This window comes from Dryas octopetala, chromosome 1 (assembly GCF_963921425.1).
Source record: "Dryas octopetala chromosome 1, drDryOcto1.1, whole genome shotgun sequence".
Lineage (NCBI taxonomy): Eukaryota > Viridiplantae > Streptophyta > Magnoliopsida > Rosales > Rosaceae > Dryas > Dryas octopetala.
This window is the reverse complement of record NC_141366.1, coordinates 30,309,645-30,332,068: the sequence shown is the minus strand read 5'-3', so window position 1 is coordinate 30,332,068 and position 22,424 is coordinate 30,309,645. Positions and strand designations below refer to the sequence as shown.

At 37.6% G+C, this 22,424-nt stretch overlaps 2 protein-coding genes and 1 pseudogene across 3 annotated transcripts; 1 reads left to right on the top strand and 2 right to left on the bottom strand.

Annotated features, from left to right (window-relative positions):
* Nucleotides 1–10,152: 10,152 nt before the first annotated feature.
* LOC147299672 (nuclear transcription factor Y subunit B-3 pseudogene) lies at nt 10,153–11,339 on the top strand (annotated as a pseudogene).
* A 2,007-nt stretch (nt 11,340–13,346) lies between these two features.
* On the bottom strand, nt 13,347–14,379 carry LOC147299671 (uncharacterized). Its single transcript, XM_086231672.1, has 3 exons — nt 14,107–14,379; nt 13,899–14,007; nt 13,347–13,783 (listed from the first exon to the last, which is right to left on the bottom strand). Exons 1-3 carry the CDS (start codon nt 14,377–14,379, stop codon nt 13,347–13,349), a joined length of 819 nt encoding a protein of 272 aa, XP_086087798.1.
* Nucleotides 14,380–17,881: 3,502 nt separating this feature from the next.
* Nucleotides 17,882–22,424, bottom strand: LOC147299670 (RNA-binding (RRM/RBD/RNP motifs) family protein). Of its 2 annotated transcripts, XM_086229743.1 has the most exons (3): nt 22,303–22,424; nt 19,771–22,185; nt 17,882–18,531 (listed from the first exon to the last, which is right to left on the bottom strand). In XM_086229743.1, the coding sequence occupies exon 2, from the start codon at nt 22,137–22,139 to the stop codon at nt 19,965–19,967; it is 2,175 nt and encodes a 724-aa protein (XP_086085869.1). In that variant the 5' UTR covers nt 22,140–22,185; nt 22,303–22,424; the 3' UTR covers nt 17,882–18,531; nt 19,771–19,964. The 2 variants fall into 2 exon arrangements, with proteins under 2 accessions (XP_086085869.1, XP_086085868.1); XM_086229742.1 differs by having other exon boundaries at nt 19,771–22,387.

Sequence of the window (22,424 nt, the reverse complement as noted above, 5' to 3'; positions counted from 1 at the left end):
TTCAGATAATTCATATTATTCACGTATTAGTACACATATCGCATTTTTGTTAACAAAGATTCAATACAATCAAATTTGCAGTCAAAGGTTCCCCAGATCCCCCTACCTCGAATACGAGCTTACCCCGCCGTTAGAAATAGCCTCATGTCTCCGAGTCGTTCTTCGAGCCTCTTTAACTCAGGGGCTCTCTTCCACGTCCAGTTTTCTCTCTCTCTCTCTCTCTCTCTCTCTCTCTCTCTCTCTCTCTCGGGTTGGCTGGGTTTGTTGCAAACCCAGTTTCTTAAACACACCCACACACCACCATCTAGCACACACACACCTCTTCCATCGCCCATCCCCTTAACCAACCAATAATTTTTTTTACTTTAAACCAAAATGAAGAAGTGTAGAAGCTGCTGGGCTTCTACACGTTCAACTTTTTTTTTTTTAATATATAATATAAATATAAATAAATAAATACAAAATATTCAAATAAAAGATAATTATAAACTTAAATGTAATTGTAATTAATTTAAACTTAATTAAAAAAAATTATTCTTATTATTAATTTATTTTTTATTTTTTTATTTTTAAATCTAGGTTATTACAATCCAACCCCCTTACAAAAATTTAGTCCTCGAAATTTGGCACTTACCCAAAAGTTAAAGAAATTGCTCAGGGTACTTCCTAAGTCATTTCTTCGGCATTCCCATTTTTCCACAATACCTTAACTAACGGGATTGTCTCTAATAATAATTGTTCGTCAAATTGTAATTAACATTGAAACATGGAAGATATGTGTCAAATCATCAATTATCAAGTTCTATCTATCTAGACTAGAATGAAATCATAAATCTCAATGAATTTTCTTGTTCTCCATGATTCACATTTCAAACCCTGAAAAGAAATCTCGTCCTTGAGATTTATAAACTCTTAATCATCAAGCAACCACTACTACTATCCAATTCACAAACGATAAGGTAATCACTTCTATCGATCATCTTTAAGAAATAAAATTCATAACCTCAAGTAATACTTCAATCATCGAGATCAGATTGAGATTTCACACTTTATTGTCTCCTAGAACTGTTTAAATTGAATCCACAAATAGATCACCAATATCTTATATCCAAAATGACCTTCGCACTTCATAATTCAAATACACCATAACCACAATAATAGATATCTTCTTCCTCTAATCCGATTGGTGTTATCCAGCAACTGATCAGGAAATCAGTGACACTCAGTAGCTACAATTTCAGCTTATCAGTCATAACTCATCATCTTAATTCTCAACTAAAACCTCAAAGTGCATTAGATCACCGCTCATAGTCAAACTTATGTTCTAAGTACATCTACATATATCGATCATCAAACTTAAAGAATATATAAATCTGCTTCACAAGAACATAAAATTCTCTCAAATAAATCCTCCATAGTAATTTAGTATCACGAACTTTAAGGGAAAAACAATCCTTAAGATTTGTCACAAATTCAGTTACTTAAATATCCAATCCACTCTTCATGACTAAAGAAAGATTCATAAATCTAAGGTACGCACTAGCATCAAGTAAATCACCAATCCCACTTTCACTATGCTCAGAAGAGCTTAAAAGATCTATGTTCTCGCAAGAGTTCTTCCAACCCAAAGTTCCCAACATCTAAATCTCCCAAGAATTAAATATCTTTGACATGATCTCCTTCTTATTATAATATTGTCCAATCTATCTCTTATAGTAGCCACCAAAACACACTTACAAATTATCACTCTCTATCTAGATCCACAATTCTCTTAACTCATTAGTAACATACTAAGGTCATTAGTAACATATAGATTCACCTTAGTATGTTACTCATTTCATCAACTTCCATGTAGTTCCAAGTCTACAAATTCCACCACAAGTCTTATTGTCTAAATTCTTCAGATATTCACCTTAACATCTTTCACAAATTGGTCTCCACTAAACTTGAAATAAGATGAGTATCTTAATCAGGTCGACTAGTTCTCTTCAATGCAATGTCACCATTTTCATTTCTCAAATGTCCTCGAGTTCAACTTAATTATATATAACTCCCAAATATAATTTTCTTTCACAAATTCATAACAAGCATCTTTCGTATCTCCAAGTTAAAATACTTCAGAATCTCTAATAATCATGAAAACCATCAAAACTTTTGCATTTCACTTCAAACCTAATTACTCCACAAATATCAATCCAGAATTAAAAAAACAAAATTACTTAACATGTCATCCATATTAGAATAAGTAATCCTCAAAGTAACAAAGAGTTGTTCTCAAAATTTCATTCCTTAATATCTAGTATGAGAATACAATTCTCCAAAGCAAACCACTCAGAGTTTGTAGTACCTGACAATTATTCTCAAAATAATTTCTCAATCAACATGATCACCATCGTTCTTCTATCCTTACTCCTCAATTCTTTCCATGCATTCCTCAATTCTATTCTTCCATTCCTCAATTCCATCTAACTCTATGCAACACAACAATCATAAACCATATAATCTTTCAATCCCAACTCTTATTCATATTCCACTTGTTTCATCTACCAAGATCATGAATAAGTCTAAACATAGTATCATAATATCAAACCTTTTTATGCTTCCAATATCACTTGCCATTTCCCGAAGAGCCACAACCACATCTTGATTAACATTCGTGTTATCTTATTGGGATCCATCTCTTTCCGTCATCTCTTAAAGGGATTTAATCAACAACCAACTTAAATGTAAATATAAATTTCTCAAAATAAAACTTTAAATTGCTTTGAAATAAAATTTACTTAAATAAAGAACACAAATAAAATTAATAAATAAGAAATGCACAACAAACATACATATTATATATAAAAATATATAATTCAAAATAATTTACACATTACATAAAACTTTTTACGAAAGAGCAAACAAAGTTCAGCAAAACTTCACCATCCTAACTAAGCACAAAAGTTCAACTCTAGGGTCTTGTACCACTAAGTTCACATTTTACCAACTTCCTATCACCTAGGCTACTAACTCCTTTAACTGACACAACAAAAGTAGCATCATCCTCCGTATCCTCCAAAGCTACAAGGCCTATTACAGAACCTCGAGATTCAACTTGTCCAAGGTGGGCTATGGTGATGGATTCAAATTCCAGCGGTAGGTCTGGATCTTTACTAAGGTCTTCCTTTTCTGTAGATATTTCTTGAGGTGATTTCAGGGTAAATCTATCCATTCTGGTGATCCATATTCATTAATCAAAATATTCACCTTTCGGTATCAGGGATCCGGTGGCCAGTCGTTTCCCCAAACCCAAAACCAAAATCGTAATTATATGAATACATATATCGTTTTCTCACTGACAATCATACTAGCTTCCGACAAAACTAACTACCTACCAACACTCTGGAAGCATGCCACACTCATCTCTAATAAAGATTACTTTTCCTTAATCAACTATGAAGTCACAATCTTAATAAATACTAAATTCCTCTATAGTATAGATCCAATCATCAAAAACACAATCCTAAAATCTAAGGGCACTAAAACTCAATGATTCAAACTTATTCCATGTAATTAACTCATCTACACCGGCTCTACCCAAAGCTATCCTTACACTTAGCACATCTCCACAGGTTCTACCCAAGGTTATCTAATCCCTGGACTCTGATACCATTCTTTCATGCCCCAATCCGGGATTAAAAATTAATCTCATATTAAGGTGTGAATCACACTCTAATTATAAAAATTAACTTCTATAATTAGAATATGGAGGAAAATAAAATAAATAGAAATAAACTTCATGTTATTATTGTGCCACAAACTTGATTCAAGCTTAATATACAAAATAAGTCGTACTTCTGTATATTACATCCTTCTCAGTTTCAAAATCAAAACCAACTTTGACTCGATTTCACACTATCTCTCGCTAGAGTACCTGCAAAGTCTATGAGGAGGTAAGCTTTAACCAACGGCTTAGTAGGGACATTCAACCTTATCATGCAAAATTAATTATACTGAAGCTCAGTGAAAACATACAACATGGATATGATAATATATAATATAATAATATTACTGATGCATAAATGTTTTGTTGCACTTCCTCGATTTAATCCCTTGAAAAATAAATTGCATCACATCTTCACTTTAATCCGCAACTAAAGTGCAAGACATCCTAACTTCAATACGCAATCGAAGGTTCCAATGTGCCTTGGAAAAATAAATCGTTTTATCCGTACGCAACGGAAGGGGATTCACTCCCCACGCACACTATGAAATTTAAATTTAACTCTCAATCCCTTCTCACCACCATAATCTTCAATTCTCAATGAATCATGCTTCACGTTCAAATAAATGTCACATTCAAATAAATGCATATAATTATATATAATATTTAACTAACTCATATCATATATGCTCAAGTAATTCAGATAATTCATATTAGTCACGTATTAGCACACATATAGCATTTTTTTAACAAAAATTCAATACAATCAAATTTGCGGTCAAAGGTTCCCCAGATCCCCTATCTCGAATACAAGCTTACTCCGCCGTTAGAAATAGCCACATGTCTCCGAGTCGTTCTCTAAGCCTCTTCAACTCATGGGCTCTTTTCCACGTCCAATTCTCTCTCTCTCTCTCTCTCTCTCTCTCTCTCTCTCTCTCTCTCTCTCTCTCTCTCTCTCTCTCTTTTTCTCTCTCTTTCTCTCTTTTTCTCGAGTTGGCTGGGTTTTGGTTTGGTGCTTGCTGGGTTTGTTGCAAACCCAGTTTCTTAAACACACACACATACACCACCATCTAGCACCCACACACCTCTTCCACCGCCTAGCCCCTTAACAAACCAATAATTTTTTTTACTCTAAACCAAAATAAAGAAGTGTAGAAGCTATTGGGCTTCTACACGTTCAGTCAATTTTTTTAATATATAATATAAATATAAATATATATATATACAAAATATTCAAATAAAATATAATTATAAACTTAAATAAACAAAATTATTATTATTATTCTCAATTTAATTTTTTTTTAAATCTAGGTTATTACACACCCCAAAACAAGGTATGCATCAAAACACTTGCCTTCAGGATACTCGAGACCTCAACGCTCGTAACGAGTGCGTTTAAGCCCCCAATTGCTCCTGAAACAAGTGAATGATACATCCAAGTTTCAAAGTTCAAGAGATCTCTATGTGTCCACGTCCACACAACAACACATCATAAATAATCTCGCAGATTCAATAAAAGTGAATCATAAAACAATTCCAGTGCTCGAATACTATTTGGCAGGATTATAATCAACAACTCAAACTAAGTCAAATCATCCAACAAGCACACATTCACTTGGTATATGCATTATTTAAACATATACAATTCACCAGAACAAACAAGCCAAAGGCAAGGTTTTACCCACCTAAGTTTCGAGCAAGTCTCCACTTAGCTCATACAACACCAACAACACATAAGATCAACCACTTAACGTGTCATTCCTCGAAGGGTCACGTAAAATGACCATTTTGACCTTACAAACAAACAAGAGCAAAAGAATTAGCGAATGATGAATCCGAGTTCAACTTCGGAAGAATAGCATCAAGGACGAGTCGGGTAGACTCTAACATTTGTCGGAAACACCCGATCAATGTTCCGGATCGGTCTTCCATTCGGGAATCGAAATGGTCTTTCACTTTGACCGAACAAATCAGGTTTGGCTAAACCGAACGGATCAAACTCACGATGATAAAAAAATGAGTCTCGGGAAAGAATACAAAATGACCAAACTACCCTTTTGACCTAACCGAAGGTTTAGAGTCCCATCAAAGATCGATCCAAGGCTAGATCAGTTTGGAACGAGAATCAATACCCGTGACTTGAGAAATCAAACCAGCAAAACATAGGCTCCAAACTTATTCCAAAAAAGCCACCATGGTGGCAGATGGCGATTAGACTAGATTTTTCGATTTAGTGACTCCTGGGCACATGCAAGTGCACCAGCAGATATGAGAAGCCAAGAAGAGTCGTAGCATGCCCGAGTTGGGCTGGGCGGCCATCGGGATTGCGAGAAATTGGAGAGGAACCGCTGCAGGCTTCGAGACTTTGATATGCTGCACACGATGGTTGGATTGGTGATCCAAGGACACCATCAGACTCATCTCAACAAGAGGAAGAAAAAGGTGGTGGTGAAGGGTTGCAATGCCGCCGAAAAAGTCGAGTCGAAGAAAGAGGCCATCATCTTCTTCTCTTCAAGGCGAGGACACCCTCATACTTGTCGTAAGGAGGGGAAGAAGATGGCGGTGGTTTGTCACCCTATCGTCGCCGGAAAAGGGGACTTGCCGCTGAAAGGGTTTTAGACCTTCTTGGTTTCAATATGAGTTTTGAATGGAAATCTAGGCGAGTGATCCACTCTGTGAGGTAGAGGAGAGAGCGACAAAGAAATAGAGACCGAGAACGCCGACAATGGTGGCTCGACAACGCCTCACGCGCCGGCGAAGCTGCACGGGAGGAGAGAGAAGAGAAAGATGCGGCTTGGGCTGCTTTGTGGTTACTGAAAAATGGAAGGGACATTTCAGTAAAGTTGGTATTTATACCCATAAACCCTAGAGTGCAAAATTACAAGTTTTCTCCTAAACTTCGCACGTCCATAACTCTTGAATTGTAACTCTGATTCACGCGTTCTTCGAGTTTACGCGCTCGTAGAGTCGAGCTCTACGCAACAAGACCAATGTTGGGTTCAAAAACAAAATATTTATCCAGGTCAAAAAAAAAAGGGTCAAACAAAATATTTATCCAGGTCAAATATTTTGGTATAGAAAAATAGAAAGATAGATGTGGAAAATTCTCAATTCTCAAATAAAATTCGAAAAAATTTCAGGGTATCATATGCATGTTATGTTTTAACTTTGAGATTTTGGGTTTCGTCCAAAATATCAGAGTTAAAACCTAACATAAACTAAGTGTCATTTGATTAATCTAAGGACTCTTATAATATAGTACGTCCCTCACAGTCCCTCATATTATAGTCGAAGTCTCTATATATATAAAGCAAATGCTTCTCGAAGGTAAAACATTCATAATTCCAAAAAATTCATAATGTGTGGAAAATTATTGAAAAAAATAACAATTTCATTCAAAAATGGTAAAAGAGTGAAAAACACTGAACAATGTTACTCTTATAACTATCCACTATTAATATTTCAAATATAATAAGTGATTTCTCAAATAAAAGATCAAAACAAAAACAAAATAAAATAAACAAGACAAGTTCATGTTGCACTGGTAAAATTAAAAGTCAATTGACGTGCATGTGAGCTCATGCCAAAAGACTAATATATATTTTATAGAAAAAATTACAAGTTACGTTAATGAGGTTTGAGGTGATTCACATCTTTTTAATTTTTTCTATTGAGTAATCTACTATTTTAATTTTGATACAATTTGGCATTGTCATTTTCTTGATCATTAATTAGGCGTTAAATACTGTAAGGCCCACGTTTTGACATCAAATTAGACATCAAAACATCCAGGGCCCACATTTTGGCCAACCTGTAAGGCTGATCAACATCCTTTTAGGGGTTGTGAGGTCTAGGCAAGCTACTGGTTACATATCTAATAAAATGCATGTTAGAGCATGTACAATGGCATGGCTAAATGATATACTATATGCTAAATATAGCATAATTGATAAAAAAAAGCTCACCACAATAGCATTGCTAAATTTAGAATTTGCTATGCTATTGCTAAATTTTTCACTATATATAGCAAAAAATTTAGCAATTGCTATTGAGGAACTCCAGAAAAAAGTAGACCCATCATTTGAAAAGTATGGGTAAAGAAAGAATTAAAAATCAAGTGAAAGAAAGTAATTGGTTGAAAAAGTGCTGGGTCCCACGAGGAGAAAGAGAAAGAAAGAGAGAGAGAGAGAGAGGAAAAGATATTCACATGGATGGAAAAAGTTGCAGCAAGAGGCATGAGGATGGGCAGCTGTCATGAGTTGATTGGCCATTGTATTCAAATTTTACAATTCTTAAATTTGACTTTGACATGAAAAATACAAAAATATTAATTTGGGTATTAAACTAATAATATTTAATTATAAACATACTAACATATAGCTATACCTTTTGTGTCATTGGAGCAAAAAGCACAAAAGCTATTGCTAAATGCTAAAAGTTATGCAAAATATAGCATATAGCATATAGCATAACATATAGCAAAAAGCAAGGAATAAAATTTCGGGTTTCGAGGAAATTTCAATGGAAATTTTGATGGAAATTTCGACGGAAATTTCGAAGATTTTTAAATTTCGACAAAAATTTGACGGAAATGATGGAAATTGATATCAAAATACGAAAATTTTGAATGAAACTTTACCATATGTTTATTTATCATATTATCTACTAAATTGATAAAAAAATATTGAAGAAACCAAATTATATAGTAGGTTTCATGTGATATAAGATAAATATAATGCACGCTGAAGACAATTACTGTTAAATAAAATTAGTATAAAATGAAATTAGTATATTATCTATACTCTATAATATATACACTAAACCCTATATATTTTATAATCTATATTCTATATCGTTTAGGATATGGTATATGATACTAGGGTTTAAGCCCTTTAGGGTACTTTAAATTATTTTTTATATAAAAATATATTATAGTTTACTAGTTTAGGGTTTAAAAATAACCAAACGAAACTCCAAAACGGCAAATGAAACTCCAAACTATTTTTTTTCTTCACAATTAACCCAAAGGCCCCAAACCCCAAACAATCCTAAACCTTTTAATTTTTTTTTCTTTTTTTTTCTTCTTTTTCTTTTTTTTCTTTTCTTTTTTTTTTTCTTCTTTTTCTTTCCTTCCTTTCCCTTTCCTTTCTTTTCCCCCGAGGCTCCACTGCTCCAGCAACCCCCTCTGTTTTCTTCATTTCTTCTCTCTCTCTCTCTCTCTCTCTCTCTCTCTCTCTCTCTCTCTGCATCTCCCCCCGCCGTCGCCCCTGCCCTCGCCCCGTCGCCCCCTGCCCTCGCCCGCGTCGCCCGCGTCGCCTCTCTCCCTCGATCTCCCCCTGCCGCCGCCTGCCACCACCCCTCTTTCTCCCCCCTGCCACCTCTCCATTTTTCTGCAAAAACCCAGCTCCAAAACCAGATCTCAAATTCAGTGTAGGGGCAAGTGGGCAACCGACTTATGGGAATGGGTTATGGGCACCGTCGAAATTTCGGCGAAATTTCGACGATTTCGGTGAAATTTCGATAATTTCGACAATTTCGACGAAATCATCCCGAAATTTTAGCAAATATGGGTTTCGATTTCGACACCCCTAAAAATCGAAATTTTCGGCGAAATTTCGCCGAAAACTTCGAAATTTAACACCCTGACAAAAAGTCATTGTACATGCTCTTAATAAATTAAAATTATTAAAGTACTTCAACGTTTATTTTTTAAAAAATAAATAAATACTTGAATGTTTGGAAAGGGCTTTTGTACAAAATATTATCCACGTCCTATCCATACTCGTGGCACTATAACAAGCACTCGTATTTTGTTAATATTTTTTTTTTCTTTTTGCTGATATGTTTTGTCATATTCTCTGTTACATTTTCACAAACACAATATTTTATGGAAAAACTTTTAAGAAAGGTGACCTTATTGGCACGTTTTATTTTTGTTCTAAGAAATTATTGGCATTTCACTCATGCCAACCCGCACTTCGATGGACTTGCAAATAAAGCATTACAAGAATTCAAATGATGAAGAAATCAAATTTGTAAATGATGAAGATAAATAAGTATTTAATAGCGTAAGTTGTTCACGCGCGTTTGAACACGAATTTTTACATCCCGCAGGCCGCAACAAAGTATTCTTCCTTTTTTCTTTCAAGATTTGTAGAGCTAGTTGTAAGAAAATTTGGTGAGAATTTAAATATAATGAGCTGAATAGAGAGGGTACGTTTGAGCCCCACACACAGTTGAATATCTTCTGAAAAAAGAAAGTGTCCAGGTCAGACCAACCACGTGCCGGATTCCAAAACGACGGTCCAGATCATCCACCTCAACCAATCGAACGGCACTAGTGCCTTGGGTGCAAACTCACACTTATCGGCAAACAACGGCCTACATTCATCCACGTCACCAAAGGATAGGCGTTATTAACGCCACGATCCAACGGACCCAACTCAAAACTTATTCGCTCCCATACACAAACACCCTCTCTCTCTCTCTCTCTCTCTCTCTCTCAAAATTCCATCGAATTCTCAAAGCTTTTGATTTAAAATTTTCCATAATTTTCTAAAAAATCTCATTTCCACTCTCTCTTTTCTCAGTGAATTTCAAGAATTCGATCAAATTCAAAGCTCAAGTCAAGTCCTTCAAAACAAATTCTCAAAAACGAAAAAAAAAACAAAAAAAAAGTCCAAAATCCAAAGACTCTTCCACTGAATTCCAAAACTCAAAGGTTCATTTCTAGTTACTGGAAATTAATTAAACCTATATATATACAACTATTAAAGAAAATAATCTAATTTTTAATTAAGAAGAAAAAAAAAAAAGTTTCAACAGCTTCATCAATGGCGGACTCGGACAACGACTCGGGAGGAGGGAACAACAGTAAAGCGAACAGCGAGCTCTCACCTCGAGAACAGGACCGGTTGCTGCCGATAGCGAACGTGAGCCGGATCATGAAGAAGGCTCTGCCGGCAAACGCGAAGATCTCAAAGGACGCGAAGGAGACTGTGCAGGAGTGCGTGTCGGAGTTCATCAGCTTCATCACCGGCGAGGCCTCCGACAAGTGCCAGAGGGAGAAGCGGAAGACGATCAACGGCGACGATTTGCTCTGGGCGATGACGACGTTGGGGTTCGAGGAGTACGTGGAGCCTCTCAAGGTTTACTTGCAGCGGTTTCGGGAGATGGAAGGAGAGAAGAGCAACATGGCCGCGCGTGATAAGGACGCGCCTAGTGGTGCGAATGGTGGGTTTGAGTCTGGTGCTGGTGGAGGAAGTGGTGTATATTGGCAGCAACAACAACAGCAGCAGCATCAGGGACACGTGTACGGCGGGAGTGGGTTTCATCATCAGATGGGTGTGAGTGGGGTTGGGCTTGGGAAGAGTGGGCCTGGATCTAACATGGGTAGGCCCAGATAATTAATTACAATGTTATATAGTTTCATTCTATGTGTATGTGTGGCTTTTCTATATATAATTTTAATGCTAATTTTCTACTAATGTGTCTCAGACACTGTCTATGTAAACTCTCCTACTTATTACTACTTAGTGCTTTTGGACAAGTGTTTTATTTATCACAAATACTTTGATTTTGGGATTACAGAGAGAAGAGATCAATAGAATTTGAGTAGATTGTGGTTCATGTTCTCAAATGAGTCTGCCTATGATTTGAGTAGAGTAGGAGGAGTTTTCTTTGCTTGCCCACGTTATTTCATTTTAATTTATTTTTCTGTTTTTCCTTTCTTTATTGTTAGCAAAGAATAATGATGATGATTTCATTGACCATAAAAATCTAAAATGAAAATGGAGTCTTGCAAAACCCATCATATGAATGATATGATGACCCTGTAATGGTTTGGTTGAACCTCATCCATCCTGTTATTTTCTCTTTTGGATAAAGGTGAAGTGTGGGACTAGACTGGAATGCTCAAAGACTCAAGTCACTCAACTGTCACTTTAACTTCAACTACAAGTCTACAAATAGTAGGAGGCATTTTTTTTTTTTAGGAGGGGAGGAGGGCATAAATAACTAGAAGGAAGCTAGAAAACCAGTCAACCCCAACAGTTTGCTGCTCAAAAGTCAGAATTATCAGTAAAGCAAATAAGCAATGGCTTTCCAATTCTGCACTATATTGTGTTTTTAATTTGGATGCCAAATTATGTGACAGTGTATTTCAGTTTTGGGGCTCATTTATTTATAAGTAAAATACTTACACATACATCACCACATCATTTTAGATCTTTTGGATCTCTAACAATACTCATTAGGCCTTCTACTATGGTAAGACCCATTTTTTGTGACCCAAAATGGGACAAATAGTGCTATGACCCATTTTTAGGTCACAGTGTTTTATACCTATTTAAAAAATGACTAATATTGATTAAGTGATACTTTATTTATAATTTAAAACTCAAATAATTATAAAAATTATATCATTGGTATTATTTTAATGAGATCTTTAAAATAATGTCAACATTGAATATATTTAAAATAAAAAAATTTCATAAATTAGACAACATAAGCCGTACAACATTGGGACTTCAACAACCATAAACAACAAGAACAACACACATTAAGATTTAAAGAAAAAACAACAACAACAACAACTGCATTAGACATGACAAAAAATGAAGTGAACTTCTTATTCGGAGTTCGATGATGAAGAATTGACACCCACGTAATTATACCAATCTGAGATCTTCTGTTCGGTTTCACTCTCGTCATATGGTTGAACCGGAGGGTTCTTCCCGTAGGTGCATGGCACGATTGGTTTGGGCTTTGGCAGGTGGTTCAACCATTGGTGGCGAATATTTGGGTGACTGGCCAAATCCTTGAGCTCCAATCTCATGCAAAATTCACACAAATGGACCAAAATATCATCTGAACACTTGCAGAACCTTCAGTCTGGTTCTTTTGCACGCTCCATCATTAAACAATAATTGCACAATAGTGCAGCACAGTTAGGGAGGCACTTATACAAGCTTTGATCGCACTGTTGTTTGGAGCTCTCACCAACGCCTTGCTTGGAGGAGGAAGCCATTTCTAAACGATAGTTATGTGGATGTGCTGGCCTACTAGTTAAACCTTGGTATTTATAGGGGAAAAAGACATGACAACTTGCCCATTGGATTCCCTGATAGATTCACAGATACTCGAATCTCACATGTGAAGCAACAGTATTGTGCATGGGATGAAGTGTGGAGTCAATGTATGGTCTTGTCATTGGTTGAGTGAATTATTTTGCAAGCATGTGATGGTTGTGTTATGTCAAGCCAGCTAAGAGAAATCAATGCCTTTATTTCATTTCACAAACTGCAACCGACAGACACAAACACACTTAAACAGCAAACACAAAGACAAGAAACAAACTTCGAAGATAAACAACGAAGATTAACCTAACATACGATAATGAGAACAACATTGACGGACCATGATTCCGATCTCAATGTGTTGGTGTAAGTGGTGGGTTCCTTTTTCGGATCCAAATGTGCTCAATCAAATTGGCTTTTAGGGATTCGTTGACATTTTCGAGCCCTAAGCAAAATCCGACGAGCATTCATCTCAGGTAATGATGATAGAGCGGCACCGATCGGACATGGTTCTACACCTTCGTATTCTTGTTCTGCCCTTCTAGTGCTCACTTCTGGGTCTTCTAGGTCACTTCTGGGTCTATTGGGCCATCCTCCACAATCATATTATGCAATATTATGCACGCCTTCATGATATACCCAAGGTCAATCGGACGCCAACAACGAGCATATTGTTTTATAATCTGCCACCGGGCTTTTAGAATCCCAAACGCCCTTTTCACATCCTTCCGGTATCCCTCCTGTCTAGCGGAAAACAACTTGTGGTGGGGAAGAACAGGACTGTGCAATGGAGTAATAAGAGTTGACCATTGAGAGTAGATTTCGTCTGCAAGATAGTATGGAATGCTGTACTCTATCCCATTCACAGTGAATTTCACCATGTGGTTCCAGCCGGAAATCATATTATCAAAGAGATGCGAATAGTCCAACACGTTGATATCATTATTCGACCCAGGTATACCAAAATTTGCATGCCATATCCCTGTTTCGTACGAGGCAACTGCTCCAAGGATAATTGTTGGGACGCGACAATGCCTACGGTAAACAGCTAGCTTGCTCGGCCATTGGGCAATTTTGTCATACCCAATGCATGCAATCTAAGCTACCAATCATACCTGGAAATCCTCTCAAGTTCCCATTTCGCAAAAGTTTTCTCAAATCAGTCGGAGTAGGCCTCTGGAGATACTCTGGTCCGAATATATCAGTGATGGCTTTCACGAACTTCTGGAATGATTATCGTATAGTGGATTGGCTAATGGTCAGTGACTCTGAGACCAAATCAAACGGAATGCCATATGCCATCACCCGCAGTGCCGCAGTCACCTTTTGGTGAGGTGTGCAACCCACTCCACCAAGGGCGTCAGCTCTTGGACGAAAATACTCATCCTGGAGGCAAACTGCTTCGAGAATCCTATTGAATAGCGGTTGGTGCATGTGGTATCGCCTGCGAAAAGTCACGGTGTCCTCGATTGGAGAGGGGATGAAGTAGTTGTCCATGAGACTTTCGTGGGCGGCTTCTCTATTCCAGTATATGTACCGACAACTTGAAGACGTACCGCTATGCCTTGGACGTCCGGCAACGACGGTATGACCCATTGACATGATCAACTGCCCACCATTTCCCTTCCATCCTTTTCCCTATCTCATTCAGCATCAGAGTCCGAAAACGAGGAGGAGGATGAATACAAGTATAAAGGATTCATCTTAGTGTTTATAGAATGAGAAATTATCCTGAAAAGAGATTGAGTGTAACATGGTAAATATAGTGATATTTATAATGAAACCACATGCATTTGAGATAAGGATTGAATGGTCCACATTCATTTGCTTTAGGATGGTGTAGTCATTTCATGTAGTTTGATTGAGTAGTCGTGTTCAACAGTAGGCCTGTTATGCAGTAATGGTAGCATGCATCAGTTTTATCTACTGTAGCATGCATGCATTCATTGGAGTTGTACCGCAATAAGTGGGAATCCAATGCTGGGTGAAAATGCAATCAAGATTAAGAATACAATTAAAAAGAAAACATGACTTAAAACAAAATTAACATTCAAAATAAAAAATACAATTAAAGAGCAAACATGACTTAAAACAAGATTAACATTCAAACTAAAAAATACAATTAAAGAGCAAACATAATACAAGGTTTCATTCTAATTGTTAGGCGGGTACCCTTGGTTTGACTGATTGAGGTTGGAAAAATTCGGATAGTATCCAGATGGAGTGTACTCCGAGCTGTGGTTAGCACGCATTTGCCTCATTGCAATGACTTCAGCCATCTTTTGCTCCCAATACATCCGTTGCCCCTCATTCATCTTGGAGAGGTCTTGGCCCATAATATTTTGTTCTTCCCATTCTAGCCGCCTCTCGATCCTCACCCTCTCTGTTGCTTCCTTTGCGGCGTCTCTTTCACTTTTTTCACGCTCCCTGTCAAGTCTCGTTTGTATGAAAATCCTTGAATTTTTATTATAATGATAAACTACCTCAACCATATGAGTTTGGATTGGCTCAGCTGCCTTGGCCCGTTTTGCATGGTTTCTCCCTAGTGGACTTGGCCGCGATGGACCTACTGGTTAGAATGGTAGTGGGTTTCGTCCTCATAAAGTGGTATGATTGGATTGGCATTGTCATTCTCGAGATCATCATCGGCGGGAGTGTTGGCATCGTCGGTGGCGAGGGTCTCTGGATTACTAAACCGAACAGGAGCATGAGCCGCAGCGTACTTCGCACTTTCCTTTATTTGTTCCCAAATGTGCACCCATGGAAACTTGAATCCAATCTTGTTTCGAAAGCCTTCAAGTGCTTGCGTAAACTATAATAATAAAATAATAATACAAATATATAAATATGCTTGATAAATAAATAAAACAAAAAATAATAATACCATTTTATAAATATGCTTCATAAATAAGCAAAACAAAAAATAATCATACACCTATATAAATATGCTTAATAAATAAACAAAACAAAAAATAATAATACTATTATATAAATATGCTTGATAATTTGATAAAACAAAAAATAATCATACAAATATATAAATAAATAAAACTTACCACATTGGCATCATTTACACCGCTTGCGCGCATTCGCTCAACCTCCAATAGGCAACCATAAAATTTGTTGCAATCACGCACGGTATCTTTGAATTGTGCTTTAACGCCGCCAACCTTACGAATGGTTTCACCCCCCATGTTACGCTTGAAAATTTGATAAATTTGTTCCCAAAGCACGGCGGCTCTTGCTTGGGCACCAAGACAACCGTCGGGAGACCTTTCTAGGTATGCCATCACTAGGGTTTCATCTTCAGCTACCCCCCAAGCATTTCCTCTAGGAGTCATGACAAAGAAAATATTTTTTTGTGCAAATTTGGTAAACAAAGGTTGATGTTTGTGATGAAAAACTATGGGTGTTGTATAGTATATATACACCCATTTGAGAATATAGTTGTTGGAGGGTTTGGGGAATTTTTAAATATTTTTCTGAAATTTTTTAAAATTTTTTCAATTGTTAATTTTATTTTTACATTATTTGTTTAAAAAAAATAATTGTAGTGCGATCTGAACCGTTGATTATCAACGGTCTGTTCATCTAGCTCGTTTATTTCAAAATGGGCTTTAAAAAAAAAAGAGCCCAATGGCCAATAAATCTCAGCAACACATCACCAACGGTCAAACAATCCAAGTCGTAGGTGATGTGCACACGGGATGTACTGGGGTGGAACAGGTTGCAGCCGACAGCCACTATGCACGCGTCAGTCTCTTCTCTCTCCTCTGCTGGATCACGTGGTGGGCCCCAGCTTCAATTTGGGTCTCATTCATTTTGGGTCACATTGTGACCTTGAAGTGGGTTACACTTTGGGTTACACCTGGATTTAGCTCCCTTTTTCCGGCCCATAGTGAGTGGGTGTGACACAATTGTGACCCATTTTGGATTTTTGGGTCCCTTTTTCGGGTGCATAGTGGTAGGCCTTAGAGTACTTATATTTTCACCCACCTGTCATACTTTCCCACCCACCATTAAATTTGAAAAAAATATAAAAACATTATTCTCACATCCCATTATTCTTATAATACCCTTTGTATACTAACTCAAACACTCATCTATTAAACATCTTCCCACCCTTCTTAACTATCATTCCACCCACTCATCTTTTTCCAAATAGAAGAAAAAGAATCTTATACCCATCCTATAATTCATTCCTAAATTTCAAATTAAATCACTAAAATTAATATTTAGTTCATAAATCAATAGAATCATTAAAATAGAATGACTTATTGATCTAAAACTATAAATAAATAAATAAATAAAACGGGTTTAAGGTAATCATACATTTTAATAGATGTATGGGCATCAAACAAATAATATAATCGATTTTAAGTTTTGGTGGCAGAGTAGAATTAGAGTTTATGGAAGAAAAGAATTATGGAAAAAGATGGGTGAGATGATAATTAAGGAGGGTGAGAAAAGTGTTTAGTAGATGGGTGTTTGAGTTAGTATATCAAATAATATTATAAGAATAATAAGAGGTAGGAATAGCCTTTATATTTTTTCAAATTGAATAGTGAGTGTAAAATAAGATGGGTGGAGAAATATAGCAAGAGGTGAGAATATAAGCACTCTAATCCTTATATATATTTTAAAGAAAATTTTTCATACAATCACTGTATGGTGTACAATCACTTTTTGGTTCTTAATTGTTGAGGAATTCACTTTCTCACTTTAGATATGGTTTTATTGTCATGCAAGTAATGATCCAATATAGTAAACTCATGATATACTAGAATGACCCTACTTAAGAGGACACCAAGGACGTAGGTGTCGGGTATGGGTTTACCGTCAAGCAAGGGAAAACCTTACAACTAGTATAAGATAGCATACTAGTTTAAGTAAGAAAGACAGACTCATTTGGTTATAAAGACCCATCCATGAAGGTAGCAGACATTCCCCAAGATTCCAAATGAAGCATGCCTCAATGCTTTCAAGGAGTGATGTTTGTATTTCATGCATCATTATAACAAAACAAATGCTGGTATGCCTCGTTTTGAAGAGTATTCAAAATAATAAATTAGCAAAACATTGGTGAGTAGGCACCAAGAACAAATCTGCATCTTTGACAAAGTTCAGAAAGGAATCCATGCAAAAAGAAAGAGAAGATAGACTTTGAAGAGGAGGGCAGGAGATCATAAAAATGAATCTATTCAACAAAGAATTCACTATGTACAAGATAGGATACACCAGCTTTTTGCTATGTACATAATGGGGAATATACAATTCTCAGGTTCTAGATAACTGCTTTAAAAGAATGGTTAGTTTCCTACATCTTCACAAAAATTTGGCACAATCAGCATGGTGGTAAACCCAAAACAAAAAAAGGGGGGAAAAGATGATACAACAACTAGCCAATCAGAACAAGGCACATTAGCAACATCCTCTGCTAAATCCTATTACAACGTTCATATATCAAGTTCCAAAACAATCTACCACATTTCAGACTTCAGCAGTTTCAAGCCATAACAACATCCACAACATCTATTTGATCAAGTGCTGATTAACTAAAACATAAAGGCAAAAGAAATCTAAAACTAAAAGCAAGAAGAGTTCAGCTTCTAAATCCAAGTAGAGAAAGGGAAACGGAAACGCCATGCATCATCTCTTCAATGTAGAAGTTTGAGGTCCTCTTCATCTCCAAGGCAACTCTGAGTCCTAATTAGCAGCTTCAATTCTCAAGATAGAAGGCCCTTCAAACTATTAGACAGTGAAACAAGAGAGAGTAATATTTTCAATAAGCAGGCCAGAAATAAGCATAATCATCAGGAAGCAATACAATTCTAAAATATATAACAACACAGCAGTAAAATTAAGTTATAAAGGGTTTAATGCCAGTCTGGCAAAAAAATATTGCAGAACAGGATGAAAATATGAAATATAAAAAAATAATAAAAAGTAACAACATCCTCAAAATACAACGATAGGATCCCAAACAGTTACATCACAATTGCAAGAAAAATTACTAGATTCTATAGATCTGGTGGCCAAAGTTAATCTAGAAAATTACATGTGATGCAGAACCTTTAGCACAATGGAGACCAGAAGCACCCTACACGCCGCCTACACTGAATTCTTCAATTTGAAACCCACAATCATCACAAATATAAAGAACAAGTTTTCATTATATTTATAACACAGGGAAATCACTGGAAAGTAGATATGTTCAGCTTTGCAAAGACAAGTCTGTGTTAATCCAAATCAATTTACTCCTACCACATGTCCTGAAGAAGTGTCTAGCACAGACATTAGAACCAATAAACTATTATAACCGCACCATCCAGTAGAACTATCCAAGTTTCCAGGTCACTGTTGTCTAGGGTGATTATTTAATTTTAAATTTAGAACAGTGACATATCAAATAAGCTTAGCAGCCTTGAATTTTGGAAAATCATTGAGGGGAGGAATGGATAAATTCCTACAGCACTAAAAATTGTTATAATCCCCGGTCCCCACATTCATTTCCAACTGAATGTTATAATTCCTACAGCACTCAAAGATGTCATGAAGTTACAATTTAACAAAGAATTTGAGCAAGTATTTAACAATGATACTACAGTGCTTAAATTTGAGCAGACGTATTTAATATCTGAGAAAATACTTATAACATATGACCAACACTTAACGCATTGTTAAGAACAACTTAACAATGCGAGTAAGAGAAACTATAATTCGTGAATTAGGCAAAGTCCAAAAACAGATCAACTTTTTGAATAGTTGAAGCATGGTAAAATCAGAACAAGGGCATGAAAAAATCTCAAGATAAATCAACATAGCACCAATATGACTATGCAGACAACACACAAGAGCTTTACTGGTATATAACAGAGTAGTGACGTATAATAAAAGCATAACAACACAAGTATTACACATCCAGACAGACAAACGAACATTCAAAACTATAAGAAAAGAAAATTAAATTGAATTTTAAAGGCTTACCTTTTTCCACACAAGAATTAAACTGTGCTCCTGTTAGACAGAGGCAATGAAGCAAGAGCAGCCATTGGATGAATCAAGGACCCAAAAACACCACTTAAAAGAGAGTCCAAATGAGCATGGCGAACCAACAGTTTCTTTTACTTTCTATTTCTCTTCTTTCTCAATAGGAAGAAAAGTATGAAGCAACAAAGCATTTACTCGGAAGTAAGCCGCCGCCTCTTTCCATAATCAGCATCCCTTGATCTCGAACGACGTTCATTCTCCTGAGATAACCGTGCCTTACTATGAGTCCTTGATGACCGTCCCCTTTCCCATTCATCCTCATGTTCTGGTTCACGGTCTCTGTACTTATGATGATCAGCATATCTGTCTCTGTCTTCCCTGTACCTGTCACGGTCCCGTTCCCGTTCCCGTTCACGATCTCTATCACGGTCACGATCACGATCTCGAGAACGTTCTCGGCCCCTATCACGCTCTCTATCCCGTTCTCGACTAACATCTACATCATCACGATACCTTTTTTCAGACCATTCATTGTCATGACCCACATCTTTCTCTCTAGGCATGTCTCTGTCATATCCCTGATCCCTATCATCCCGATACCTTCTATCAGAAGATCCAGACCAGTCCCTCTCTGAACCTCTATCTTTCTCCTTTATGGCATTAGGCCACCCACCTCTCTCATGACTACCCTCACCATATTGATGGTCAGAAGCAGCTTCCTCACCATAACTAGATTCCCCGGCTCTCCCACCACCATGGTCCTCACCACCCCATCCACCCATATTAGGATCCGACCACATTCCCATATTAGGTCCATCAACACCTGATGTGGGGATCATTCCCATTCCATTCATGGGCATCCCTCTTCCAAAAAATGCAGGATTCACGTGAGGGGCTACTCCAGGCAGCCCAACACCCCCAACAGGTGGGAATGAAGACAAAATTCCTGAGAAAGGAGGCGTAGGAGCACCAGGAAAGCCTCCATAACTGCCCATTCTCCCCATTGGTGCACCAAAAGCTGGATCAAAACCCTGACCCATCATTGACTGAGGGTGCAACAAAGGAGGGGTTGCACCAATACCTTGCCCAAACCCATTTCCACCATTCCCCATTATACCTCTGCCACCCATCCCACCACCCCTATTCCGCATTGGACCAATCGGCCCTCTATTTCCCATACCCTGAGCATTACCTCTCCCCCAGTTACCTCTCCCATAACCTCTATTGTTATCCCCACCTTGATAATTCCCGCCTGTTGCAATGTTACTCCCACCCGTTTTATTCCCAGCATCATTAGGGCCCCTCCTTGCTTGAGCTATTGAAGTTTGGGCTACCTGCTGGTTCCTGTTCACTTGAGCCTCCCCCATTCTCTTAACACTATATGGTGATGCAAAAGCAACAACACATGGCCGCCCATTAAACACATACCCATGCATCCCTTCCTTGCAGGCTGTTGCAGCAGCAGGATCAAAAAACTCAACCTGGCAATATCCTTTTGACTTCCCACTCGCTTTCTCATCAAAGAACTTCACTTCCTTCACCGGTCCATATTTACATAACTCTGACTCCAGCTCTGCATCTGTAGTCCACCAATGCAAATCACCCACAAACAAGATTGTCCCACCTCCACCACCACCACCACCAAATCCTCCTACAGGGCCACTATTCCCACCAACCCCATTCACATTCCCACCTCCAACACCACCAACTTGCCTCAGCAAGCCCTCATTTCCCACATTCCCAACAGCAGCAGCACTATGCAATTGTTGCTGTTGCTGTTGCTGTTGCTGTTGGGGTTGTGGTTGCTGTTGTTGTTGTTGTTGTTGTAATTTTTGCTGCTGTGGAGCAACAACCCCTTGAACCCCAACACTACTATTATTCCCACTTTGCTGCTCAAACTCATTCATTTTACTTGACGCTGGCCCTAATTCAACCCTAATCCCACCTCCGCTGCCCCCAATGGGACCCAACCCACCACTCCCTTTCACACCCATCTCGTTCCCTCTAAACCCTAGATTCTGATTATTATTATTATACCCAGAACCCCTAACCCCTCCATCGGCCCCACCAGTACCCTCACCGCTACCGCCACCAACACCTGGTATCGGAACACCGTGATGCTGTTCCGGTGCCGCCGCAACCTCAGGTGACTCCCCTATCTTCTTCTCCTCCACCACCTCATTTCTAAACCCTAAATCCTCGTTCTTTCTCATAGACTGATAAAAGCCCTCACCGACATTGACATCGTTGTAAAGGTCCTCGTAATCATCGTCCTCTTCGGCTAAAAACCCATCGTCAGCCACGGCCGAGATCGCCTCGTTACGGTGGAACTGATCCATCTGATCGGCTCCGTCGCCTTCATCCATTATTAGTTTTTCTTCTTCTTTGTCTTTGAATGTTAGGGTTTTCTTTCTTTTCAAGTGGGTAGTGAAAGAAAGTGTTTTCAGAAATCAAACGAAAGCATTTGATGAAAGCAATGAAAGGAAAGAAAAAGTAAATTCAAGAAATGATTTGGGTTGGAGATCTTACCAGTAAAGATTCAGTGAGTGAGGGTTCGAAAGAGCAAACCCTAATCTGGAAACTTGAGACTTGAGAGAGAGACACAGAAGACAGGTGAGTTTTCTGGTAATCTATTCTCTCTTAATTCTTTA

What these genes read in the sequence shown, in the direction of transcription:
- LOC147299671 (XM_086231672.1), bottom strand. Translation starts at nt 14,379, where the DNA reads ATGGGTCATACCGTCGTTGCCGGACGTCCAAGGCATAGCGGTACGTCT. An exon ending in GTTGCACACCTCACCAAAAG is followed by an intron (nt 14,008 to 14,106) that starts GTGACTGCGGCA and finishes TAATCATTCCAG; the next exon opens with AAGTTCGTGAAAGCCATCAC. An exon ending in GAACTTGAGAGGATTTCCAG is followed by an intron (nt 13,784 to 13,898) that starts GTATGATTGGTA and finishes TCCTTGGAGCAG; the next exon opens with TTGCCTCGTACGAAACAGGG.
- LOC147299670 (XM_086229743.1), bottom strand. Translation starts at nt 22,139, where the DNA reads ATGGATGAAGGCGACGGAGCCGATCAGATGGATCAGTTCCACCGTAAC.